Source organism: Loxodonta africana, chromosome 17 (assembly GCF_030014295.1).
Source record: "Loxodonta africana isolate mLoxAfr1 chromosome 17, mLoxAfr1.hap2, whole genome shotgun sequence".
NCBI classification, from domain to species: domain Eukaryota; kingdom Metazoa; phylum Chordata; class Mammalia; order Proboscidea; family Elephantidae; genus Loxodonta; species Loxodonta africana.
Window position 1 is genome coordinate 5,916,610 of NC_087358.1, and position 19,593 is coordinate 5,936,202.

The window sequence follows — 19,593 nt, forward strand, 5'->3', positions numbered from 1 at the left end:
TTCCTGGGCCCGTGTGCGAGCGAGCGGCCGGCGGCGCCGGAGGACAGCTCGACATCCGGGCCGGGGAGCCCCATCGCCGCGCTCTCCGTCGGAACCGCCCGCGAACCGCGCTGTCTCCGGAGGCGGCAGCACCTGACAAGCCGCGGTCCGTGTGTCCGGCCGAGTGACAGGCGCGCATCGGGCGGGCAGCGGCGGAAGGACCGCGACCCCAGACCGCGACCCCGGACCGCGACCCCGGACCGCGACCCCGCACCGAGACCCGGCACCGAGACCCCGCACCGCGGCCGGCCATGTCGGTGGTGGGGCTGGACGTGGGCTCGCAGAGCTGCTACATCGCGGTGGCCCGGGCCGGGGGTATCGAGACCATCGCCAACGAGTTCAGCGATCGCTGCACCCCGTAAGTGCGGGCCTGCGGGGGCCGGGGGCCGGCGGCCGGCGTCTGACCCGGCACTGCGTCTGCCGGCAGCAGGCAGCGGGCTTCGGCGCCGAATCGAGGGGCGTCTCCGGGACGCGCGGGCCTCCGGGTCGCCCCTTGGGCGGGGTCCGCCTCGGGACGGGCCAGGCCGCGGGGGGCTCCCTCCTCGGCGCCCCGTCCCCAGCCGGCTTCGCGGAGCGGGCTGAGCCGCCCCCGGTGCTCCGCGCCTCTCTGCGCCCGGGGCCCGGCTGCTCAGCCTCTCTTCCGCGTTGTGGGTCTGGAGATGCGCTGGAAGATTCCAGAGAGCTCTGTGCCGCTTCTCCTGGGCCGGCGAGCCCAGTGTGGCCAGCGCCCCGGGAAGGGCGAACCCGCCTCTCACCCGCTCGGGGCCTGAACCCTCGGGGTCGTCTTTGCTCTTCGCGTGAGCGCCGTTCGTGCTGCATCTTAAAATCGGGCCTTTCTTGTTCAGATTAAGTTCCCAGTCTGAATAACGGAGAAACGATATGAATTACGTAGATTTGTGCTAGAACTGTCGAGAGCATGAATGCTGTCACTGAATTAAATGTGTTTTTTTCTTATGGCAGCATGGGGGAAGGCAAAGGGCCGCATTTTAAAAGGCAATTTTGTTATTTTCTGAAGGAACTGTATACAAATACAGCGGCACGTGCATTGATGGAAACAACTGCTTGTTTCTCAGGGAAATTAATGCAGGTATCGGTTTTTTTTCTCTAAGTGGGGTAAGCCGAAGACGGGAAGTGTAGGAAGAAACGGTGAGACGAGACGTAAAATAAATGACCGGGTTCATACCGTGGTTTTAGTGCCGATGAACGGGCACGAAGTGAGCGGAAATCAGAAATGAGCGCACGTTCGACCATGCTGGTAGCCTTGCCCGGCCGGTTATCACCTGAGCGCTCCTGCAGACCTGCTTTCTGTTCTCAGGCTGCGCCAGGGTGTGAAATAAAATATGGGAAGATGGAAGACATCGTGGTCTCAGGTTTTCATCCCTGGGTGCAGTTTACATCTTTGTTCTGAGATCCAATTAAAAAAAAAAAAAGAATCGGTTTGAGAATAGGGGGAAAAATTGTGTATGTGGATATATAGCACCCATTATGTGAACTACAGACAAGTTAAGGTTCTAAGAGAGTTGTGAATCGAGGGCAGTGTTGGAGTTCCCTAGGAGCCCTGGTGGTGCTTGGTTATGAAAGGTTGGCGGTTCAGACCCACCAGCTGCCTCATAGGAGAAATATGTCCGTTTGCATGAAGATGACAGTCTTGGAAACCCTGTGGGGCAGTTCTACTGTGTTCTGTAGGATCACTGAGTTGGAATCAACTTAAGGGCAATGGGGTTTGGGTTTTTTTTGTGTGTGTGTATATGGTTTATTGGAGTTCCCACTGATATGCTTGATAAAATAGATGTTTAACTCAATTTCAAAGCGTTAATTTCTGCATTCTGTGAGCACACGGTTCCTCGGAGCTTAGAATACTGTGTGTTTGTAAGGCATCTTAAAGGTCTAGCCTCTGCTAGAGCACCTCTGGCTTCTAGAATTCTCTTCAGCATCTACTCAGGTAGTCTAGGCCTCAGATGTCTCTGTTGTAGCAGATCTGTACTTGGTTCTGGTACCAAGTTGTTAACAGTACTTAGTGCCTTTAGCATTCCCACGTTGCTCATCTCATTTGCTATCACTCCTACGCGCCCTCCTACTGGAAAACCCAGTTGATTGACTTATCCTCCTCCTCACAGAGCTCCCTGTGCCTCTGTGCTGTGCTTCTATGCATTTCATTCGCATTGTGGAGAAGGCTGTCTGGCGGTTGTAAGTCATTCTGTGGCTTCACAGCCCACTCGGTATAACCTGTTGTTGACTATTCTGCATTTGTAGACTCTGCCCTGCCGTGGTCCTTGATCTGGATGGTTTTTGCTTGCTCCTGTCAGTTTGTCTTCTGTGTTGCAGGAGCATAACTGAGGTTCACTCGTTCGAATTTACATCAAAACTTTGATGCTAAAGAGATAGATGGTAGGTATGTCAAGACAGTGATAGGTAGGCCAGTGACGTTTAAGTTTATACAGAGTGGGTGATTGAGAGGTAGGGTTAAACTGTATTTTTTTGTTGTTGTTAATTGTGCTAATCATGTGTCTGGGGCCAGATTAATAATACCCTTTACCTGTCCAAAGCCCCTTGGGGTTGAATTTCCCCAAACCCACTGCTGCTGATTCAGTTCTGAGTCATAGTGACCCTATAGGACAGCGTAGAACTGGTTCATAGGGTTTCCAAGGCTGTGATCTGTGCAGAAGCAGACTGCTGCATCTTTCTCCCATGGAGCGGCTGGTGCGTTCACACCACCAACCTTTTGGTTGGCGGCTGAGTGCTTAACCACTGTGCCACCAGGGCTCAATAATTGAGGTTTGGGGAACTACACTGGTCCTTGAGATGTACTGGGGGATGTCCTGAGACTTGAGCAGACTTTTTGGGGAGTAGTGCCGCCGCCACCTTGGTTGGATTCTCAGGGCAGCAGTTCTTAACTTGGGGGGGCGGGGAGCAGGTAAGTGGTCCTTGCAGTGTCTGACGAAAACTGTAAGCCCCAGATGGTGCCACAGTGTGCCGTCCTTTGAGTGTCTGACGAAAACTGTAAGCCCCAGATGGTGCCACAGTGTGCCCCATCTTCTACAGTAGATAGGCCATTTGTGTCAGAACGTTTCCTTCTGTCGGTTAAAAACATGCACATTTATGCTTTTTAAAACTTTTGAAACATGCTTTTATGTTCCCTCTAGGTCGGTCATATCATTTGGATCAAAAAACAGAACAATTGGAGTTGCAGCTAAAAATCAGGTACTTTCTTGAAAGAAATTCTGATTAGGGAAAGCCTTTAAAAGTCAAATCTCGACACACAAGGGTGTAAAGTGTTCAGGCTTCCATCTGTTTTCAGCTTTGGAAATGGAATTCAAGTGTTCTTTGAGTACTAAGAAGATTTTTTTTCCTTTTGTTTTCATCCTTACTGAATAAGATCCACTTTAACTTTCTTATCTGCCCACCGTAATTTTTATTAACTATTTTCTAATTTATTGTTTGTTTTTGAAAATTGAAAATAAGACACTTGAAGTTCTTTCATGTGGAGTTTCTAACAGTACTCATTTTAGGAGTTACAACTTCCTCTTATAGAAGGAACTTCTTGGAAGTTCTACGTTGACAAGCATTTTCAAGTTACTAGTGAAGTTTTTTTTTTTTTTTTTTTTAGTGAAGGTGGGGCTGGGAGAAGGTCTTGTCCAGACCTGTGCTGGAAACCCTGGTGGCATAGTGGTTAAGGGCTACAGCTGCTAACGAAAGGGTTGGCAGTTTGAATCTGCCAGGCGTTCCTTGGAAGCTCTGTAGGGCAGCTCTGCTCTGTCCTGTAGGGTCGCTATGAGTCGGAATCGACTCAACGGCGCTGGGTTTTTTTTTTAGACCTGTGCTGTTGAGTGAGTAGCCATTTCCACGTGGAGCTGTTGAGCCCTTGAAATGTGGCTGCTGTGAATGGAAACGTGTACAACGCATGTAACACAACACATGAGACTGAGACTGCAGTAGGAAAGTAGCATCTGAGCAGTTTTTGTTCTGATTACATATTGAAATGATAGTATTTTGGATAACATTGGGCTAAATATTGGAGTGAATTTCCTGTTATTTATTTTTTACATGGGATTGCTAGGAAATTAAATTCACACATGTGACATTTTTAAGGGTCGCATTATAATCCTTTTGAGCAATATTGATGTAATCTCTTGGGTGGGGAGGAAATAAATGAGTACAAAATGGAAATGCATTTTGAGAGGTTTTAAGAAAGAGATTGAAAATTTTCTTTTAAATACGGAAAATAGTACTGCTGAAAAAGCACCAAAACCCTGGAATATGTTTAATACTGTCTCAATGGCTAGCTAGCTTAGAAGGGATACAGAAGAAAAAAGTCGGTGACAAGGGAAGTAGGTTTGGAAGGTGACGTGACAGACGAGGAGAGAACCGCTTGTAGAAACGATCCGCCAGATGTAGCCATTTATGATACTGATATTCCGGATTAAAGTCTTTTGTGTCTTTGTGATAATTTGAGGACAGTGAGTTGAGGCTCAGATCTGGTCTGTAGACTACTAGACATATTTCATCTCAGTTTTAAAATCACAGGAACTTCTAGGCTACAAACATGCTTAAATCCTGTATTTATCAAAACTAGTGCTGCCAAGTGCTATTCCTCTGTTTGTAAGTAGAGGAAAAAAGTAACTTTTAATGTTTTCCAGTTTATAAGTTTGGTAAGTTTTATTAATTCTTTTAATTCTATATTTAAACAAGGTTCTTGTTGACAGTGTTGAATAAAACCATCTCTGAAATGGGACTTTATTAATCTAGAGTTCGCCTAAATTATTTATTTGACCAAAATGGTGGGTAAAAAAACCCAAGTTTCTTAACATCTTGGCATATTTCCTTTTAGTTTTCTTGAACCCAACATTGTTTCTGCTTAATAATGTAGTGTTATGACTTGAGAGATAAGACGGTACTGTGCACTTGGAGCAGGTTGCTTGAAACAGCTGAGCAAGAAAGAGTTATGGCTTTTTTAACAAACTTGTGCACCGATTATGTGTAAAGTGAAACAAGTTTAGTTTCTTGGTTTTAAAAATCAAAAATAACCACATGTAGTTGAAAGCTTTAAGCCATCTAGAAACTTTTTGAATCATGTACACCTTTTCTTCTTCTTCGTGTGGGTAATTGAACCTTGCATTCTCTTGGTAGGCAAAGTAGCAATTCATGAAATTATGTGACACAAAATGTGTTTGTCCTGGCCAGTCAGCCATTTATTAAGGCCATAAAAATGAAACTTTTTTGGGAAGTGTAACTTGGCTGTACTTGTTCATCCCTTGGGCATTTGTTAAACTTCACAGGTTTAGTGGGCCAATGAAAGATCGAAATGTAGCAGTTGTTGGGATTCTTCAGAGGCTTGGTGATACTCCCCTGTCTTTGAATTCATCTTGTAGGCTTATGAGGCTGCTTTAAAGTCGGTGTGACATGATTGCCTCTTGTGTGCTTTCACTGCTTCTCTTCTAGCATTTTCTACAGAGAAGGGGAAAGTATAAATAAAATCCATTCATTCAGGGATCTGGGGAAAGTTATTTGAGTTTCTGCTGTTACTTGATTTGATCAAGTGACTGTAAAGTTGCTGTGAGTACTGATACTGAAATGAGAGAGAAGTTAAAACTCTTGTTTTGCAGCAAATCACACATGCAAACAATACGGTGTCCAACTTCAAGAGGTTTCATGGTCGAGCATTCAGTGACCCTTTCATCCAGAGGGAGAAGGAAAACTTAAGTTACGACTTGGTTCCAATGAAAAATGGTGGCGTTGGAATAAAGGTAATTGAGCAACTGTAAAGATTACAGCCTTGGAAACTCTATGGGGCAGTTCTACCCTCACTGTGAGTCAGAATTGACTCAATGACAATGGATTTGGATTTGGTGTCCGTTAATATGACCTTGTTTTGTTCACCTATGTGGGAAAGTAGTTACTTCTTACTAAGTAGGCCCCTGGGGTAGTGCAAACAGCTTGTGCTTGACTACTGATCAAAAGGTCGGTGGTTCAAAGCCACCTATAGGTGCCAAAGAAGAAAGGCCTGGTAATCTGTTTTTGTAAAGGTTCCAGCCAGGAAAATCCTATCGAGCAGTTCTACTCTGTAACACATGGGGTCACCATGAATTGGAATCAACTCAACAACAGTGGGTTTGTTTCTTTTAATTCATCTATGGGGGAAAGTACTTAGCTCTCAACCTCATTTCTTAATTGGATGAGGGATCTTTTTGTTCTTTTTTTCCATCCAGTTGCTTTTTAAACTTTGAACTGTAATAGGTTGGTGCTCACGTTGTCTTTAAAAATCCTTTAAATGATGATACGTACTTTTATGACCTAATTTGTGTTTTGTCTAGCTTTTTGATTATTGTAAAAATTAAGCATATCTGATAGTGCTGTCTATCAAATAAGTCTGCTCCAGAGCCTGGTTGGTTGTGGTTGTTTGGGGAGCTTGGGGTAACACAGCCAGAAATCTTTTTTTAAACTAGCAGAGGCATTCCTGTCTCGTGATGCACACAAAATAATATCCCAGTGAATCATCTCTTCACTTAGCGTGGAAGTTTACTTCTTTCTGTAATGTTTTGACCAGCACTTTGGATAGGCAGAAAACTGCTCAGCCTTCTCCTCCTCCCCTCTGTTTAGGGAAAAGTTCTTTTTTCACCCTTCCTCTCTCTTCCTTCTTTTGTAAACAATTGTTCACACAAGGAAGAGTCTCTGGAAGAGAATACGTAGTGATACTTTAAAGTTAACATTAGCTTGTGGCTTTTTAGTGTTTGAAACACGTTTCCCCTCTCCGCAGGTGATGTACATGGATGAAGAACATCTGTTCAGCGTGGAGCAGATAACAGCCATGTTGTTGACTAAGTTAAAGGAAACTGCTGAAAACAATCTGAAGAAACCAGTGACAGATTGTGTTATCTCGGTAAGTAGAATTCAGCAGGACAGTGTATTTTAATTTGTGTCCTTTCTGCTACTCCCAGGTATCAAATGTGTGAGAATTGTTCGATGGCTAGAGAAAAAACTCTGCTGGCCTGTGTTCACACAGTGTCAGGAGTGTCCAAGAGTAGGTTTGAGTGACATATTTAGCAGCTTCAGGAGTGGCTGTCATCTGGCAAGGTTCTTCACTGAGAATGACATCAGAAATCTCCTGTAGGGCTTTTTGAAAATACAAACTTGTCAGGTCACATCTGTGGATACCCTAATGCAGTGAATGGACCCACTGCCAGACAAGCTGGGTGCTTGGAAAGCTGTGCAGTGAGAGAGTTCTCCCTCAGCTAAGAACTGCTAAGAACAGTACACTAAAATCAGGTAATGGTCCGCCAGTAGTGACAAGACCTGGAGGTTTAGCACAGGCAAACCCACGACTGTAGAGAGTTGCTAGCTTAGGTTATCAAGGAGGACTTGGAGGGGGCAAAAGTCATCTTGCATTTGGATGCTGAGAAGTTAGTTGTAAGTTCTGCTTTCTCACATCTCAAGGGTCACTTGAGCTTTGATTTGCCTGTGGCAGTGCTCCCCACCAGGGTTGTCTGTCGTGGACTGGGCTCCTGTGGTAGTGCTCCCGGCTGGGGCTGTCTGTTGTGGACTGGGCTCCTGTGGCGGTGCTCCCCGCTGGGGCTGTCTGTTGTGGACTGGGCTCCTGTGGCGGTGCTCCCGGCTGGGGCTGTCTGTTGTGGACTGGGCTCCTGTGGCGGTGCTCCCTGCGGGGGTTGTGTGTCATGGACCGGGCTTCAGCATCTTCTCGGAAGCACAGCATGTCCTGACCAGTCAGAATCCTTTCTGTCAGAGGCTGCTAGGACATGCTGACATGTTATCAAAAGAATATTTGGCTGCTGCTTAGAGAAATAGTAATTACTGATAAAGAAGGAAATTAAGCTAGTGGCTTTTTTTTTTCAAATAACTTATTATTGAAAATTGATAAAATGGAGGTGTTCTGATTGAAATCATGAGCAGAGAGCCACTGGTGCCCTTTGACCTTCCCTCTTTCCTAAGTATCTGGAAAGACTTTGAAAAAAGTTGAAAAGCCGCTGTGTACTAAGTTTTCTTGTCCGTACTTCCAGTTCAGTGATCTGTGGATGTGTGGTTAGATGTGCTCTTTCTGTAGGTCCCTCTTAGGCTACTGTCCTAGAAAAGCAGTCAGGAGAATTCCTGTAACGAAAAGCACAAGTGGACACCATAAGACACCACGTCCTCTGAGCTGCTGCTGCTCCGTACCTCTTAGGAAAATCAGTAGCCTTTGCCAGAAAGCATTTTTGTGATCTTAACAGGACTGCTAAGTTAGTGCCCTGTCTGCTGTTAGTGCTTGAGCTCAGGCAATAGCGACACTGAAGGGCAGTGGCAGGTGCTAGAATGAGCTGTGTTACCTTTATGCACCTGTAGTCTGTGTGTATCTGCGCTTTGCTGGTACCGTGAGACTGAGAGAGCTGGAACACCGCAGGACTGCCTTGTTCAGGGTCTTGCAAGTTTTCTGCCATCAACGGCTACAGTCTTATCGCTTTTCTGTAGCTGGTTTTAGTGGAAAATACTTGTGTGTTCATTTTCTGACAAGTTCCTGTCTTGCACAGTTTCTGGCTTTCACGGGTTTTACTGTATTTAACATTGAATGTTGATTTAGCGTTGTAATGTCCGAATGTTGGTAGAAACTTAAGAAAATAATTTTTTATTTTATCTATTTAAAAGTTTTCTATTAAATTTAAGTAACTTCCAGTATGTTTCATGAGTACTCTTGATAAATTTTAATTTAAGGTTGAAATTTGTTTATAGCGACAGCTACTTCGATGCTGTAATTGTGGGACAGACTTCTCAGAAGTTGTTTCTGAAAGTTTAAGGAACCTGCAGGGAACTAAGGCTGAAGTTCTACTTCTGTTTTCTGACCTGGCCAACACCTGCTTAGCTGGGCTGTTGTGAATTTATTGGAAGTGGTTGTGAGGAACTTGTATCTGTGTTTTGTAGATAAGTTAAAAGTTCTACCTTCTGTTTTGTTTGTAGGTCCCTTCCTTCTTCACAGATGCCGAGAGGCGGTCTGTGCTAGATGCGGCTCAGATTGTTGGCCTGAACTGCTTGAGACTCATGAACGACATGACTGCTGGTAAGCAGGCACCACCTCGTGTGCCCGCGACTGCGTTGTGGGAGCCAGAGTCAGGTCACCTGGGTGCTGTCACTAGACACGTTGCTCATGTAGATGTAGAAACACAGTCTGTTGGGGAAAAATGTGGGTTAGATTTGCAAGCAAAAATCTCAGCTCTTCAGATGCATGTGGTTAGTGAGAAGTTAGCGTTTTGTCAAATTTTTGAATCTGTCTTCATTAGAAAATGCTTGTGTAAATTTTTTTTAATTCTCTGAATTAGGTGGGTTGGATTTAGTTCTGTTTTTGGTGTTGTTTTACAGTTAACAAGTTTTCTTAAAAACCCGATAATTCTGGGGCTTCACAGCCTCCTTGGCTACAAGTACTAAGTTTTTAAATTTTGTTCTAATCCAGTTCCTGAGTCACAGTTAGGAGTTGACTGTCCATCAGATGCTGGTTGGCCTAGTTAGTTTGTCAGGCATTGTGCTGGAGTCGTGACTGCAGTGGTGAGCAGAGCAGTTGCTCTTAAGCCCCAGAGCCCACGTCAGTTCGTGACAAATAAGACAAACCAGACCTGTTGCTGTCCAGCGGATTCTGACACACAGCACCCACATAGGACGGAGTAGAACTGTCCAATAGGGTTTCCAAGGATTTTTTTTTTTTTTTAAATCTTTACTGAAAGGAGCCCTGCTGTTGCAGTGGGTAAACACTCTGCTTCTAGCCAGAAAGTCGGCGGTTCAAACCCACCGGCTGCGCTGCAGAAGAAAGGTGTGATAGCCTGCTTCCGTAAAGGTTACACCCTTGGAAACCCTGTGGGGCAGCTCTCTGTCCCGTAGGGTTGTTATGAGTTGGAATCGACTCAGTGACAATGAAAATTCTTACGGAAGTAGACGGCAACGTCTTTCTCCCACGAGTGGCTGGTGAGTTTGAACCACAGACCTTTGGGTTAGCAACCAAGCGCCTTACCATTGCGCCACTGGGGTTCTTTTATGATGAATACAGACGTGCAAAAAGCCGATTATAATCTAGTATATTCAGACGAAGGGAAAAAAATAGTTTTTTTCAATATTTTGTTTTTGGTAGATTTTGGGAAAACTCATTTAAAATAAAGTATTGTTAAAGATAAGTTCTTAGGTGTGCACATTTAGAAACAGTGGTTTCGAAGACTCTCCAAAGCATTTGCCTTGGATTAAAAAGATGGGAACTGCAGTGGCTGTAGCTGTGTATTAAATTTTTTATTTTTTTGGATAAGCAGTCCCCTAGCAGGTTGTGGTTAACATGTAAGTATTATGCAATGAGTCTGATGATTGTTGGTGACATTTCGTTGTAGTCACAGCATGCGTGTTCCGTCCACGTCTTTCCACACGTTCAGAATTGATAGAGCATGGTTCTGAAACCAGAAGGGGAAACGTGACGGGTTCCCAGCAAATCCCTGGGCAGCCCGGTGTCAAAGCAAGGTGTTCACCGTGAATTGTTTCACAGAGTTAGGTTTCCTGTATGTGTGATCTTATGTAACGATGAAATTCCTAAGAAAATGTGAACCGAAGAATTGAAACTTACTTATTTTTTGTAGTTGCTTTGAATTATGGGATTTATAAACAGGACCTTCCAGGCCTGGATGAGAAACCTCGGATAGTGGTTTTTGTTGATATGGGGCACTCAGCGTTCCAAGTGTCTGCCTGTGCTTTTAACAAGGGAAAACTGAAGGTAAAGTCACAAATCGAAGTTAAGTCCTCAAACGCGAAACGTGTCGTATTCTCATCACTTCAGGCTGCTGAGCCTCTTGAATGTGCTTATTCTTGGCGGCGATGTAGAAGTTTGCTCAGGTGTCCGCCTTAAAGAAGATGTTGTCTTATTGTACCTAAATGTTCCCGCTTAGGGAAAAGAAGCTGTAGGGCTGTCTCCTGTGTAATCGTTAAAGGTCAGCAACATTGTGGAGATCTAGCATTCCATTTGAATTTTGTGGTTACATTTCTTTTAGCTGACTTGGGTTTTGTATTACCGAATAGGAATTTGGTTGTTTAGAAAGCATGTTTTTAAGGTCCTAGTTACAAATATGATGGAACATAACCAGATTATTTTTTGTTTTAACTACTTAGGTCTTGGGAACAGCTTTTGACCCCTTCTTAGGAGGGAAAAACTTCGATGAAAAGTTAGTGGAACATTTTTGTGCAGAGTTTAAAACCAAGTACAAGTTGGACACAAAGTCCAAAATCCGAGCGCTGCTTCGCCTGCATCAGGAGTGCGAGAAGCTGAAGAAGCTCATGAGCTCCAACAGCACAGACCTGCCGCTGAGCATTGAGTGCTTCATGGACGACAGAGACGTGTCAGGGAAGATGAGCAGGTGCGTCTGGAGTTCTGCCGACGAAGCAGAAGGGACGTCGCCATGGTCTCAGTTCTAGCTGTGGTGGTGGGCGCCTCGGCCCGCGTCTCAGGATTGGTGGTTGTGTGGCCCGAGGCTTGCGAGGCCATCACTGACCACCAGTAGGATTGTGGGCACTTCTGCAAAGAGAGTGTTTGAAACATATTTTTGTTGTAAGTGTCCTCATATGATTAAGTCTGTTTGGTGTTTTATGCTTTCTGGTGTTCTTGGGCCAGTAATTGAATAATTAGGAGCCCTGGTGGCACAACAGTTGAGCACTGAGCTGCTAACTGAAAGGTTGGTGATTTGAAGCCACCCAGCGGCTCCACAAGAGAAAGACCTGGCGATCTGCTCCCGTAAAGATAACAGCCTAGAAATCTCTGTGCGGCAGTTCTGCTCTGCCACGTGGGGCCGCTGTGAGTCAAGATCGGCTCCGTGGCACACAGCAACAACTGAATATTTGGAGACATGGATGGAAATACATATCCACAAGCAAACAAAATTAGATCACATAAAGCACTTAGAAGTAAAGCGGCAATCTTAAGAATATAAAAGTGATTTTTTTTCTGGTGTTTGTACTGTAAGTTTACAGAAAATAAATGCCAGGTTACAGTTAGGCAGCTAATGTGGGATCCAGGGTGTCTGAGAGAAAAACAGTGAAGTCAGCTGGGGTTGATAAGACTCTCCTTTAAAAAATTGGGGTAAGATACTAGGTTTCAGACAGTCTTCCCCAAAGGTTTACAAACTGTTCTTGTATTTGCCAAGGTCACAATTCGAAGACCTCTGCGCTGAGCTTCTGCAGAAGATAGACGTGCCGCTTCGTGCACTGATGGAGCAGACACAGCTGAAAGCAGAAGATGTGAGTGCCGTTGAGATAGTGGGAGGCGCTACGCGAATCCCAGCCGTGAAGGAAAAAATCGCCAAGTTCTTCGGGAAAGACGTCAGCACCACGCTTAACGCAGATGAAGCGGTAGCTCGAGGCTGTGCGCTCCAGGTACCCCCTTGTCTAGGTTCTCGTCTCTTCAGCAGTTCCAGTTGTGTTTCGTTGTGGTGGCTAATGTAACAGCCCTGGGCCTAGTGAGGTATCAAAAGACTAACTCGGATAAAAGCCTAAGGGTTCTTCACTGAAGCGGGAGAATCCAGTTGGAAGACTCCCTGAGCCAGTGTTTCTCGCCAACAGGGGTTAGGAACAGGCATAGTTGTGAGGGGATCACAGAAGACGCAGCTGTAAAGCACTCATCACCGGTGGCAGCAGCAGTCACCAAGCACACGGGGGAAGTAGAACAGGAGCCGAGGGTGACGAGGAATTGCCTTGTGAAACATTTGCAGGGTTCAGAGTCACAGTTAATGAACAGTTTTAGAAGCTAGCCACCTCTCTGTCACTGCACTTGGTTTTAACTTAGCAAATGAGAACGTAGCTCCTGGCAGCCCAGAAGCATGGAGTTTGGTAAAGCAAATGTACTCAGTGTATACGTTATTGATAAGGTACGTTAACCTTAGTTTATGTTTAGAAATCATAGTCCAAGTCAAAAAGCTTTAAGTCGACATGTTGGAATTTTGACCTAGTTAGCAGTGTTTTAACAGAGCAAGAAATTCTATAGACGAAGGTGTTAGAGGAGTTACTGTAAGTAAAGGAGGAATCCCCGGGATGCATCACGTTTAATGGGGTTTTTGCTTTTTTCTTAATATGGAGTATGGTTCTCTGCTGGAAAAGTTGAAAGTTGGTAGTTCCTAATCTATGCCTTGACAAGTACAGCTGATTTTGGCTTCTGGTCCTGTCTGTGTTTTGCAGAGATGAATTAACTCTTTCCCCTTGTTTGATTGGTTCTGTGAAGTCATCTGTCATTTTTGTATGTCTGGTTTAAATGTGAAACGTCCACCTGTCTTTCGGGTGTTGTCTCCTGCAACTTTGAATTTAACATTGCTGCTTTTGTACACAGAGTTAGTTTGAAAGCACACTTAGATGATCTCTCTTCTTTGTGCCCAACATGGTAAATGAACATTTTAGGTTTTACCCTTTTTCTGGCCTTAAAACATTTGAAAAGTAGGATGGACAGAGATGTGGTGCGTGTCTGTACACATCCAAAGACAGACAGCTAGTAATTGAAATGGTAATGGAATGCCCATGGACAGGGCATTTCTGGAAAGTTCTTTTGAAAGCGCACATGGAAGTTCCTATTGATTAACCATCACTAGGAGGCCCTGGCTGTGCAGGGGCTGCAGGGCTCCGCAGGGGCTGCAGGGCTCCGCAGGGGCTGCAGGGCTCCGCAGGGGCTGCAGGGCTCCGCAGGGGCTGCAGGGCTCCGCAGGGGCTGCAGGGCTCCGCAGGGGCTGCAGGGCTCCGCAGGGGCAAGGTGTGGCAGTTTGCGTTTGTAAAGATCACAGCCTGGGAAACACTAGGGGGCAGTTCTGCTCTGTCCTACAGGGTCGCTGTGAGTCGGAATCGACACGACGACAAGGGTTTTTATCCTAAGACTCATTTTTCTTTATAGCTAGTGATTGCAATAGTATTTCGGTGATAAATTATTTGTGCCTGGGATTACATATATTGTAAGCAGATTTTGAGTTTAAATTTTGGAGTTTTATGTTAAAATACGAATGAAATTCACGTGCACCTGATGTTTTTTTTCCCCCCAGTGCGCTATCCTTTCTCCAGCTTTCAAAGTTAGAGAATTTTCCGTCACCGATGCAGTTCCTTTTCCGATATCTCTGGTCTGGAACCACGACTCGGAAGATACTGAAGGGTAGGAGAAACCACTCTCAGATACTGTATTAACGTAAAGACACAAGGCTAATAAACGGTTTTTACGTAGAGAGTGTGAGTAATCTATTAATCGACAACCAAAGAGATCGAGATGTTTCTCTTCTTTTGGTATTACAGTGATATAGAGTTGATAGGAGATTTCAGAATATCTTTTTTCTGTTTGTTGCCTAGTAAACTTAAATACTTGGAATACTGAATGCCTTTTCCTGTTGGTTTCCTGTCTAGTGTCCACGAAGTGTTTTACCGAAACCACGCTGCTCCTTTCTCCAAAGTTCTCACCTTCTTCAGAAGAGGGCCTTTCGAGCTGGAAGCTTTCTATTCTGATCCTCAAGGAGTTCCGTATCCAGAAGCAAAAATTGGTAAGGGGTTAATTGTGTAGACTTGCTTTTTTAGTTAAAAAGATTGAGCTTACCATTCAGGGTACAAGCTTAAGACTTTTTTTTAACCCTAGCAATGCCAAGTGGAACACAATCCCATGTGAAAACACGTTTCTGTTCGGAGTAGCAGTGCTGGAGAAATAGCTTCCAGTTTGTAGACGAGACTGGCCTCGAGATGAAATGACCTGGTTCTGCTGTTCCTTTCAAGTACTCGTAGTGGGGAAAATTTGGTGTTTTCCTACTCAGGTCTAGTCTGCACTCAAAAGTTTGTCATCTGCTTTTAACATTAACTGTCTCTCTAGGTATAATATTACTTGTAGGATGTTACTTTCCATTTACAATCTGGCGCAGGCCATTGGAACGACTTTTCAAGTGGACCTTTGTATCAGTCTCTTCTAAAGACGGATCTTATTTGGCCCATTTTTGTCTGAGAGATTCAACCCCCTCCACCAGCTTTACCGATAGTAGCTCTGGCAATTGGTGGGAGGGCTGTAGGCACCTTCTTGAGTGACCGTGGGTGTCCCAGGCAGTGGGTGACATTTGGCAGAACTGTCTGGTCTTTTCAAGACTCACTCCCTCCCCACCCCTCTTTTATGGTGATTGTTGGGAGGAGTACAACCTGACCACTTGTGTTTTCTTTCCTGCCATATGCACACTAGAGGTGCCCTAGTGGCGTAATGGTTAGCACTCGGCTCTCAACGGAAAGGTTGGTGGTCCAGACCCCCCCGGTGGCTCTGTGGGAGAAAGACCTGTCGATCTGCTTCTGTAAAGATTACAGTCTAGAAGATTCCGTGGGGCAGTTCTATTCTCAGATGGGGTCGCTAAGAGTCGAATTGACTTGATGGCACCCAGACTAGACGTTCTGACCCACAGATGTTTTTTTTCTCTCTTTTTTTTTTTAAAAAATAGTTTTCGTGAATTTATTGGTAGGAAATTTAGTTTGCGAAATGGTTGAATCCAGACTTTTTTTTTGATAGGCTGGAGTCTGCATTATTTTCCGTTGTGCACAGCATGAAATTGAAGCTCTTTAGCATAGCATCTCTATGTCATCACCAAAACTAAAGAGCCGTTCACGTTCTTAGTGAACCGTCTTCCAGCCCACTCTCCTGAGTATTTCTGGGTTCTCCGGGCCAAGTGCTGTTTCTCTGAACGGATCTTGCAGCATTCATTTCCTAAACTAAGGATTTGACCTGAGTCGTGGTCTGCTTCTGACAGCATTCGCTGACCTAGTCATTAGGTCTGTGGCTTTCTCTGTGTGGGCAGGGCCTTGATACAAGGCTCTTAGACACTGTGTGGTGCTTTTCATGTGCTATGTCCAGACCACTGACTTCTGGTTGAGTGGCCCCTGGAATAATAACGTTACCACTGGTGGAGATGATCGCTGGCCGTAGCACTGGGTTCTGCAGCCCACGCTAACTGTGAACACTTAACTCCATCTTCAGGGGCACAGGTTGCTGAGTAACTTGCAACAGAGCACATAACTAGGATCCAGGGGACCCAGACACAAGCCCAGGCAGTCCGGTTCCAGACTCAGCCCTCTTAACCTCTACTCCATGAGGCGCTGGAAGCGTTCAGCTACCCGTGATGTTTTCAGGCATCGGTTCAGACTTTGGCTCACCTCCCCGCCTCTGAAATGTAGTACCGTGTTCAGATTATTCTGTCAGAATGGTATTCCCTAAAAGATCATGTTGGGTTCCAGTGAAGCATGCACTTGGCATCACCTGTCTTTTCACTTGGTAGTAGGTTTTCATATCTGGTTTGTGCTGGCACAGCTGAAGGAAAGGGTAGCAGGAGGCAGGAACTGCCATTCACCAGCACCTTGCTCACGCAGTGTTCACCTGGAGGGTGGTTAAAAAGATAGTTGTTGGAGTGCCCCTGCCTTTGAAGGCTTTCCTGGTATACGGAGACCAAGTGTGACTATCCCAGGTGCACCCTGTGCCCCTAAGAGGCTGTGTTCAGGGTACACCGTAAAGGTTTACACCAAATTGAGTTTGTAGGGACCAGAGGAGAAGAGAAGATTCTGGAATAGCAGTAATATGAGCTTTGGTTCCTGTCTTTGTATCTTACCGTCCCCTTTGGTCCACAGAGATGGGTGAAGTCCTAAACCTCATGTTCTTTGTGCGTTAGGCCGCTTCGTGGTTCAGAATGTTTCTGCCCAGAAAGATGGAGAAAAGTCTAAAGTGAAAGTCAAGGTGCGGGTCAACACCCACGGCATTTTCACCATCTCGACAGCATCGATGGTGGAGAAAGTCCCCACTGAGGAGAGTGAAGCATCCTCTGTGGAAGCGGACCTGGAGTGTCCGAGTCAGAGGCCACCGGGGAACCCTGACAGCGAGGTAGGCGTGTGGGCTGCTCCTTGATGCTAAGCTGTGGGAGAAGGGCGGGGAGGGGTTAAGATGTGGTTTTCCTCATAGTGATTTTGATGAGAGTTTTGGGTAATTAGGTGATAGCAATTACTAGATACTGGTAGTATGCACAGTAGCAAACTGCGGTCGGTTCCGCATGACTTAATGGTGGTATGTGACGGTCAAGAGCAGGTGCCGTTTCTTTGGATTGTTTTCCATTTGGAGGCATTGGCGCGTGAAGGGGTGAACTACTGACTTATGGTGAAAACAACAAACAAAACTGCTTCTGTTGGGTGACGTATTTTCCAGATATCAAAGTTGATGTTTTTCTTGTATGACTAAGTTGGCTTTGGGGTTTCCAAACCTGTTTGCTTTTCTTTACATAATTTGCTCTCCCTGAGGGGATGGGGTGAGGCAGGAAGAGGGATGCCAAGCCCCTAAACCTTCGAATGCTAGAACGGGGAGAGGCGTCTGGGAAGGACGTAGAAAGAACTGTTGTTGTTCATTTTCTTAATTGAGATTTTTATTAGCACGAGTGCTAGTTCTACGTGGTCAACAACGAGTTTGGGAAGCTGTAAAGTGGCTCAGCTCCTAGTGTTTCTTTCTGGGGACCGAGCAGGAGGAGCGTAGCGGCAGCAGCGGGCAGTGTTGAGATGTGAGGAAGGTGTGGAGTACCCGGGCCAGGGACTCCGCTCCGTTCTGGGTGCGCGTGAGGAGCCTCGACACGCTGACCGTAGTCTCGCTCTCACCCAGGAGAGCTTCTCTAGGGAGGGAGTTAGCGGCCAGCGCCGTGTGTTCTCTCACTCGACCGCGGGAGGCGGCGTGTCCGTCTGCTAGTACGTTCTGGCGTCACAGATGGAGACACGTCACGGGTGCCTTGCTTCTGAACAACCACAGCATCTGCCTTAGGGTCTTCAGGCTCCGAAGGAGAGTCGTGGAATAGTTAGGGCTGGGCAGACAGTAGTTACGTGAACCTTTCAGGCTTCTCCAGAGATGGGGAAAGATGACACCAGCACCGATTTGCTGGGGGTTGGGAGCCAGTAACTGACGAAAATCAGAAAACTTCGAGGGATCGTTTTCCGTCTTGAGCAGAATTTTCATCAGGATTGCTAACACGTAGCATAATAGTTATTCTTTATCCTGAGGCCTTTGTGCCGCACAGATAGCTGGACCACAGAAAGCAAGCAGGGACAGAGAATGTCTCAGGGATCTCTAAGCTGAGATGCTGGCCCCCTGGAGACCTGATAGTTGGCTCTTCTATTTAATTGTTCCGTGAACTGAGATGGAGCTCTCAGGATGCATGGTGGCTGCTGTCAGGTTGGGTTTCGGAAACTTGTTTCTGCGACAGAGGCCTGGAACAGTAACCTCCTTCCTGTGCTTCTGAGGGTTCCTGTCATACAGCGTCAGGTGAACCTTTCTTACAGGCGGGTACTTGACTGCCACGTTAACCAGATGCCTGCCCGTGTGACCAAACGATACCATACAAAGCATTTCTTACAGGTTAAAATTTTTTAGGAGTCTTCAACTGTGTGCGTTTTGCTTTTACCCAGGACCCTTTTTTCCCACCTTGTAGGAACTGAGCGTACTGTCTTTGGTGCCCTATGACTTGTTAAACCTTTGCAAGTACGCTTGCTTTCTACATCCTTTGTGCCTGGGCTTTCATTGCAGAAAAATATCCAGCCAGACAACAGTGACGCTGGAGCACAGCCCCAGGTACAAACTGATGGTCAACACACCTCCCAGTCTCCCCCTCCACCTGAACTTACCTCAGAAGAAAACAAAACCCCAGATGCTGACAAAGTGAGTGACTCTTCCGGTTCGTTCCGTTAGACAATGTCGCACCGTGTGATTGTTAATACCATTGAATCTGCAGCTTTTCAAGAGCAAGCGCTAAGTTATTCTTTGTAGGGTCTGTTTCTGTTAATTTTCTGTGTCTCTTTCAACTAAGACCAGTTAGAGGTACTCACACTCAACTAAGGGAGTGGAACATGTTACTTCAGAGCAGAAAACCTGCCTGAGTAACTGCCACTGTGCACACCAAGGGACTGATGAGAGGGTTTGTTGTTTTCTCCAGGGCAGAAGTGTTTGCTAATGCTAGGGGTGCACGTAGATACACCCCAGCTCTGTGGTTAGTTTTCACTTGAAACAGATGATAAATACACGGGCTACAGGAGGAGCCTAGGAAACTTTTCTCAACCTCTTGAGATAAATTGTCAAGTACAAGTAAATTACGATGATCTGGCAATAACCAGTGTGTATCTCAAAGTCATTGTTCTCTCACGCCGCTTCCGTGACGTGTGTCGGAAGCAGAGTTAACTAGCGTTGCTTTGGACTTGGAAGAATTACAGCTTCAAATCAAGCCTTTGCAACCTGTGTTCAGGTGGATATTTAGGAAGTTTCCATGTTACTCCAGATTGGCCTGTGCTTTGCCGGACGTCATTCTCTGTGGACGTTACGTGTAAATTACTAGCGTGTTGTTGGTAGTTTTGTTTTCTTTCACGTTCTGAAGATGAGTTCTTTACCCTCAGGTGTATTACAGGAACTGTTTGTTGGGGTCAAAGGACATTTTTCACCAGGTGAAAGTTTCCAGTTCTTAATTACCCCTGTCCTGATTGGTCCTGCGGGGTCCTAATATGGGCTGTAGGTCCTGACTTTGATTTCTGAAAGCCTTCTTGGGTGTCTCCGTTAGG

The 19,593-nt window shown here is 45.8% G+C and overlaps 1 protein-coding gene across 3 annotated transcripts in view; it reads left to right on the forward strand.

Annotated features, from left to right (window-relative positions):
* The first annotated feature begins 228 nt into the window (after nt 1-228).
* HSPH1 (heat shock protein family H (Hsp110) member 1) overlaps nt 229-19,593 on the forward strand; it is a 30,267-nt gene continuing 10,902 nt past the window's right edge. The window contains exons 1-12 of one of the 3 annotated variants that reach the window (XM_064269950.1): nt 230-397; nt 3,183-3,240; nt 5,643-5,783; nt 6,794-6,916; nt 8,980-9,079; nt 10,629-10,762; nt 11,155-11,399; nt 12,183-12,411; nt 14,055-14,161; nt 14,407-14,540; nt 16,686-16,894; nt 18,572-18,703. In XM_064269950.1, coding sequence (XP_064126020.1) covers nt 291-397; nt 3,183-3,240; nt 5,643-5,783; nt 6,794-6,916; nt 8,980-9,079; nt 10,629-10,762; nt 11,155-11,399; nt 12,183-12,411; nt 14,055-14,161; nt 14,407-14,540; nt 16,686-16,894; nt 18,572-18,703 — 1,719 coding nt within the window. In that variant the 5' untranslated portion in view covers nt 230-290. Of the gene's footprint in view, nt 398-3,182; nt 3,241-5,642; nt 5,784-6,793; nt 6,917-8,979; nt 9,080-10,628; nt 10,763-11,154; nt 11,400-12,182; nt 12,412-14,054; nt 14,162-14,406; nt 14,541-16,685; nt 16,895-18,571; nt 18,704-19,593 lie in introns of all 3 variants that reach the window. The other 2 variants (XM_064269951.1, XM_064269952.1) reach the window with 2 other exon arrangements.